At 38.2% G+C, this 7405-nt stretch overlaps 1 protein-coding gene and 1 pseudogene across 1 annotated transcript; both read left to right on the forward strand.

The window, feature by feature from the left end:
* The first annotated feature begins 1395 nt into the window (after positions 1-1395).
* LOC126601619 (glycosyltransferase BC10) lies at positions 1396-2784 on the forward strand. Its single transcript, XM_050268346.1, has one exon. It carries the CDS (start codon positions 1546-1548, stop codon positions 2668-2670), a length of 1125 nt encoding a protein of 374 aa, XP_050124303.1. The 5' UTR covers positions 1396-1545; the 3' UTR covers positions 2671-2784.
* A 1579-nt stretch (positions 2785-4363) lies between these two features.
* LOC126601621 (60S acidic ribosomal protein P2-2-like) lies at positions 4364-5720 on the forward strand (annotated as a pseudogene).
* Positions 5721-7405: the final 1685 nt, after the last annotated feature.

The following is a 7405-nucleotide window of genomic DNA, read 5'->3' on the forward strand; positions in this document are numbered from 1 at the left end:
CCTGATCACAACCGAAAAGTGACAAAGATTGTCTTAAACTTTTTGCCTTCCACTCTAAGCATTTCATAAAGTCATGTTCTTGCAATGCTGAGGGGTAATTGCAAGGCCTACACCAATTTGCAGAGAAGTAGAGGCACAGTTTCTTCCCATTAAATGATGATAAGGGTACCTAATAATTTCGTAATCAAAACAAGATTATGTTTTAATTATCATAATCAAGATAAAAAAATAAACTCTAAATTTGAAGGCATATTTTTTCATGCTATGAACCTACTTGAACCTCACGTTTCTATATTTTAATGAAATCAAAACATTTTCGACATCCAAACAACCGAATTAAATTATGAAAACCAATATTGATTGAAACAAGAGAAAGAAGGGGACGATTTTGGAGACTACATACATTTGTTTCACTGGATAGAAGCATCTCAACACCTTTAAATTCAAGAACAATAGCTATAGTGCTGCTATGCACTGCCATCAAAACTACAAGCAAAGTATAGCCTCTACCCTTCACAAATTAAAGGAGAAGAAAGCGTGACATTCGCACAAGTTGCTAGACTTTAAAATTTTAAACCTATGTATATGTTTGTGCTAGTAATTATGCTTTAGAAAATGTGCTGATTTTGTTCATAAATCCTAATAAAATTTGAAATCAAACGAAAAAAAAAACAAAACTTGCAAAAATTGATTCATACTTTAGTTGGAGGATTCAAAACTTCTAAATCACCATCCATCGTTCAAAAAGAGCTTGTTTTTCTCTAGGAAAGCGTCATAGGTTTTAGTTAGAATGAACGTAGGATAAAGATTCCATGATGGTAGGGTTTGATTATTAGATGTGGGTTTATTAATACATTTCAGTTTATTGTTAATTTTATTTTGTACTTAGTGGTAATTATACAATAGAATAAAAATGACAATTTACATTTAAAGTTTAAATTGGATGTTGAAAAAAATTTTATGACTTTAAATAAAATTTCCCTAAAATAACTCAGTAGAGTAATTCAGTTTTTTTCTGACAGCCACCATGTGATTCGCTTGATAAAAAATTGGTTTCGAATTCATCCTAAATCACTATGAATTATTTTTAATATAGTAAAATACGACCTGTTCCACTATATGTTTTAATATAAATAATTTTTATTTGTTATCCGTTCTTCATCACCGAAACACAAATACCCCCACCATGCATGCTTTATTATGATTACTATGTCATGCACGCTTTCAAATTAATAAAAAAATATCGAGGATTAAGGATTGTAAGGAATCTCTTCAGGTTTAATTCGAGTCTAATCAGGTTTCACACATAAATCACGTCATTTAGTATTAAATCCCCTTAATTCCCTCCAAACAAAAAATTAATAAAATAAATTATGAAGAAAATAAAATAAATTAACGCTTTTGGGTTGTCATCAATCTCATCTCCGCCGTTTCTTCTTCTTCTTCCACCGAATCTCACTCTCCATTTTACTAAAAATCCCACCAGTCACTGTCTCTCTGTCCTCTTCCCTCTCTCTTTCTCTCTCTAAACGAAAACCATTCACCATGCTCTCCCCAACGCCTTTATCTCTCATCTGCGCCGTTCTTCTGTGTCTCCCTCTCACCGTAATCTTCACCATCAACAGCCCAACGGCCACAAAAACCACCGCCACCATTTCCCCCTCCCAAATCACAAAACCCTCCAAACCCCTAACAGACTTTAACCCAATTTCACCGCCAAAGTCCCTCCCTTTAGATGAAGACGCTCTCCTCCGCCTCGCCGCTCGGGTCAACTCGCGCCCCCCACGATCCGCCCGCCCCAAAATCGCCTTCCTCTTCCTCACCACCACCCCTCTCCCCTTCTCCCCTCTCTGGGAGCTATTCTTCAACAAAATCCCCAAAACCCATTTCTCCATTTACGTCCACGCCGACCCGCGATTCCCCTACGACCCGCCTTTCTCCGGCGTGTTCGCGCACCGCGTTATCCCCTCCAAACCTGCCCAGCGGTTCACCTCCACGCTCATTTCGGCCGCGCGCCGCTTGCTCGCCCACGCGCTTCTCGGCGACAAAACGAACGCCATGTTTGCGCTCATTTCTCCCTCGTGCATCCCCCTCCACTCCTTCAACTTCACGTACCGGACGCTCGCCCGATCGAAGAAGAGTTTCATCGAGGTTCTGGATAACGAGATCGGGGCGTACGATAGATGGGCAGCGCGTGGGGCGGACGCGATGTTGCCGCAGGTGAAGCTGGAGGAGTTTCGGATCGGGTCCCAGTTTTGGGTTCTGAAGCGGAAGCATGCGAGGATGGTGGTGGGCGACCACCGGCTTTGGTCCAAGTTCAAGCTACCGTGCGAGCGTTGGTACACGTGTTACCCCGAGGAAAATTACTTTCCTACCCTCCTCAACATGCGAGACCCCGGCGGGCTAGTGCCTGCCACGCTGACGCACGTGGACTGGCGGGGGAGGTTCGACGGCCACCCCCGCACGTACAACGCCTCCGAGGTGGGGCCCGAGTTGATACAATCGCTGAGGAACAACAGGCCGAGGTACGGCGACGAGGAGGAGAGCTGGAACGACACTGTTTTGACGGTGAGGGAACGGCGGGACCCGTTTCTGTTCGCGAGGAAGTTCCCGCCGGATGCGATCGGGTCGTTGATGAGTATGGCCAGTGACGTCATCTTCAAAGATTAGGATGAATGTCATCCGTTGTGATATTTTCCTTTTTTTCTTTTTTTTTTGTAATTTACAGATAAATTATTAAGAAAACGAAATCGGGACAAACCCGGTGGGTTGTTTGAGGAGTAATTCTATATAATTTTCCTTTTTAATTATTTTTATAATTTATTTTGGGTTGTTTTAAAGGAAAATTAAGAATTTAAAAACTTTGAATTTTAACGATAATTATAAAATAAAGAGTAAAGTAAATAATCTTAGATTTAATTTTTTTAATGTAAAAATATAATTTTTTATTAAAATAGAACTTTTGTTAAAACTTTCTTGTTTTAGTTGATTTTTTCAAAGTAAAATAATGTTTCGTGAAATCAAAGGGATACCTTCACCTTTTTTTTTAGCTTTTTAAACTTTATAGATTCCTTACAAGCATCTTCAGTGAGTTTTGTTTGGCATGGTGGATAGACAATCAAGGTTTTGCCCTTTAAGTCCCAAAATATCCTTTGTCCTTTAGTGAAATTACTCAAATTTTGGCTCGGTTTTGCTTTCCTGACAAGATAAGTGACATACACTACTTTGTTGCAACATGCCACGTGTGTGTGTGACAGAACGAGGATATTTAGAATGTGTTTGAACGCCCCATTCTGCCAGCCACGCTGTCGGATAATTCTTGGCCAACTTTTTCGATTGTGCATGCGTGCCATTTGCTATAGGATATGACCAAAACGGAAAGTTAGGCATGCCAAATTTATTGCATAACAGTTATCGGATCATTATATAAGAACTTATTAAGATAATACGTTTCACACAACATAATTTAATAAATTAATAAATAACGTGTTTGACACAATACAATTCAATAAGGGTGCGTTTGGTACGTGGGACGGGACGGGATGGAACGGGACGAGGCGTTCCGTCCCGCGTTTGGTGCGCCTAAAAAGAGTGGGACGAGGTGTTCCACGGGACAAGTTTTTGATGATTTTTTGTTCCACCTCCCTCCCGTGGAACGGGTTGTTCCACGTCCGTGGGACATAAATTTTTAACATTTTAGGACAAAAATGCCCCTTGTCTTTTTCAAAATTTACAGCATCAAAATCATATAACAAACCCTAAAAATCATTTCTCTTCTTCTCCGCCGCTGACCCTCTTCGCAACCTTCCTCCTCATCTTCTTCGCATCTCCCCTTCGCAACTCTTCCGTGTAGCGGCTCTGCATCTCCCCTTCGCAACTCTTCCGTGTAGCAGCTCTGCGATCCTCTTCCGTATAGCATCTTCAGATCTGCATCTCCGTTCCAGGTTCGATCTGTTTTTGTGTAGCTCTCGGTCTCTCTTTCTCTGTAAAAAAATTTCTTTGTAATTTTATGGCATTACAGTGAAAACCAATTGTTCAAATGTTTTTTATTTGTTCTTTGTTTACCCTATACGTAATACGGTAAGTTCTTTGTTTACCCAATTGTTCAGATCTGCATCTCCCTATCCGGCCGCCATTGAAGCTCTGCTACAAAGCTCTCTCTTTGTTCACCCTATACGTAATACGGTAAGTTCTCCTCAACATACCTCCATCCATCTTCGTAATACCATAGAGAAAATTGAATCTGATTTTTTTGTGCATAAATCTTTGAATTTCTCTTCCGATTCTCATATGTATATGCGTGTATGTGTATGTTTAAATGTGTGTGTGTGTCTGATTCCTTGTGATGTTTGGATGGGCAGAGATGAAGGTTGTTGCTGCATACTTGCTCGCTGTTTTGGGAGGGAAGGCGAGCTCCTCAGCTAGCTGCTGACTTGAAGGACATTCTTGGATCAGGTAACTTTTATATTAAAAAAAATTCTTTGTTGCTGCAACGACGTGCGATTCAAGTTAAAATTGTTATTATTGTCATTATATTGTTTGTGTTAAATTGGGATTTCCATTTGTGGGCTTTTCTTGGTTTATTTAAATTTATGTTTGATGGATTTTTTCGGTTTGTTATACGGATGCTGATAATTAGTATATGTAGTCTTTTATATACAGGTTTCCTAGTCATGTTAGTCCTCTTAGCTTGAATTTGTTTTGAACTCTTAACCCCTACACCATTGGCAAGGGTTCTAGTCCTGCACCCATCCACTTTTGGATGAAAGAGTTATTCATTTAGTTTATATGTTAAAACAAAATTGTGGAGATTTCGGTTGCGTAATGCTCATTTCGTCTATTAGTTTTTATTAATTTTAACTTGAGATGGAATTTTGATAATCAGTCTTGCAACCTATATCCATGCGCATGGTTGAATTTCTGTATTGAAATGGAAGTGGTTTTGTCATTGGAATTCGGTCATTATGTTATCCGGGATGATGAAAAGTTAGAAAATACCTTCATATGTGAGATGTGTCATTAGTAGTAAATTATCCTTGACAAGGTACTGTTTGCACAGAGAAGATGCTTAGGTTGCCCTTGGTACTAGTATTTAAAAAAAGTGTATTATTATTTGTACAACAACGTTTTGCACTCTGAAATGTAACTTCATTATTTGTTTGGTTACAGTTGGAGCCGAGGCTGATAGTGACAAGATTGAGTTGCTATTGTCCAAAGTCAAGGGAAAAGATATCACCGAGCTAATCGCATCTGGAAGGGAGAAGTTGGCATCTGTTCCATCTGGTGGTGGTGCAGTTGCTTATTCCGCACCTGCAGCCGCCGGTGGTGGTGGGGTTGCTGCTCCTGCCGCTGCCGAGCAGAAGAAGGAGGAGAAGGTGGAAGAAAAGGAAGAATCAGACGATGTAAGTATATTATGTCAAATGCAGCTGTTGATAATATCTAGTTTGCTTTGTTTGCAAGCTGGGCTGTTCTAATTTTATTGTGATTGTTTAATAACTACTAAAATCGTTTTTTTCTTTTTTTGCAGGATATGGGTTTCAGCCTTTTCGACTAAGGGACTTGCTTTTGGTGCGTTTCCTGTATCAAGACTTGACATCTTCAGTATTACTTTCAGATCAATGCTGTGTTTTTAAGTTTCTATTTGTAGTTGGATATGGTTCTAGATCTCAAAAATTTTGTTTCGATATGCAAGTGATCAAAGAAATTTGCTTTATATATTATTACACCATCTATTTGAGTCGAAGATTGCTTGCTTGTGGTTTAATGCGGGTCTGGTTCATTTACCTGCGAAGCGAAAAGTATGCATTTGAACACATTACTGTTCAGACGTCGGTGTTTGGTTCCAATAATCAACCACAACCAACCAAACCACACGAAACAACCACAACCAACCAAACCACACGAAACAACAAATACAACGTAAAACGGAACAACATGAAACATGGTCTTCAACATTTCTCCTGTGCTCTTGTGTGGTTTGCCACGCAATGCAATGGGGAATATTTAGAGGGGTGTCCATCGAATCAAGGCAAATTCTAATGTTTGCAGAACCTGAACTCCCAGAACAACAACCCACAATTGAAAGGACCAAAATTAGGAACTAAAAATTGAATCAGGGTGTGGGTTTTGCAATTTGCATAATAAAATTTGATGGGTTTGTGCTGAAAATTTGAATGGAGTTGTAGAAAACTGGGAGATTAAAAAATACAAATTTTAAAAGGGTTTGCATGTGGAACACAACATATACCTACTAAAATTTGGACCAAGAAAAACAAATAATGGATAATAGCGTTCAAATTTGAACAAAAAAAAAATAAAAAAATTGTCCTGTTCCATCCATGCGTTACCAATCGCAGAACGGAACATAGGTATTTTAGTCATTTTAATCTTTTGGTTCTGTTCCGTCCATGCACTACCAAACGCAGAACGGAACAACTGGCATGTTCCGTCCTGTGCGTACCAAACACAACACAGAACATCCGTTCCGTCCCGTCCCGTCCCGTCTGCGTACCAAACGCTACCTAAGATAATTGACATGATATGATAAACATGGAAAAGAATCCGAAAATGATTATTTTTTTATAAACACGATTCATTTGATAGCCCAGTAAAAAGCGATGTGTCACGTTGTCAGCTAGAAAATGAATTGGGGTAGTTAGGGACATGTAGCTAGTAAATTAGGGGCGTTTTGATATAGGCGCCTCGTTTTTTAATTTTTTAGACTAAACATACATTCCTTTTGAAAATTTGATTAAACATTTTCCTAAAATTTTGGTTATTAATTTCAGCTTTTTCACATAAGTTCAATTTTGTTTAGAATTTTAGTTTTTCACAACTTCTCCTGGGCATTTCATTTTTTTTTCTTTTCCTATTATCCCTATATTTATGCATTTATTATCCATCTCTATGCATTTTTTTATTGTTTGTTATAATTTTTACTTTTTTGTGTGAATATAGTACAATATTTACAAAAAAAAATTGTTAGATTTTATTATTTAGAAGATCCAACACATAATAAATATTTGTTTGATTATATAGCTACGTCTAGTTACCTATAATATGGACACATTTAGTTTTATAGTGGATTTGATTTTTTGTATTTCTCGGTACATTTGGAATGTAAATGTACCAAAAGGGTTATCTAATAGAGACATTTGATTTTGTGGTACATTTGGGATTTTTTGTTCATTTGGTCTTTTGGTACATTTGGAATCTAAACGTACCAAAAGGGTTACTTGACAATGGGCACATTTGGATTTATGGTACATTTGAAATTTTGGTACATTTGAAATCTAAATGTACCAAAAGGGTTACATAATAATGGGTACATTTGGTTTTATGGTACATTTGGTTTCTCGGTACATTTGAAATCTAAACATACCAACAGTTGATACTTTTGTTTTCA

This window comes from Malus sylvestris, chromosome 15 (assembly GCF_916048215.2).
Source record: "Malus sylvestris chromosome 15, drMalSylv7.2, whole genome shotgun sequence".
NCBI classification, from domain to species: Eukaryota; Viridiplantae; Streptophyta; class Magnoliopsida; order Rosales; family Rosaceae; genus Malus; species Malus sylvestris.

What these genes read in the sequence shown, in the direction of transcription:
- LOC126601619 (XM_050268346.1), top strand. Translation starts at nt 1,546, where the DNA reads ATGCTCTCCCCAACGCCTTTATCTCTCATCTGCGCCGTTCTTCTGTGT.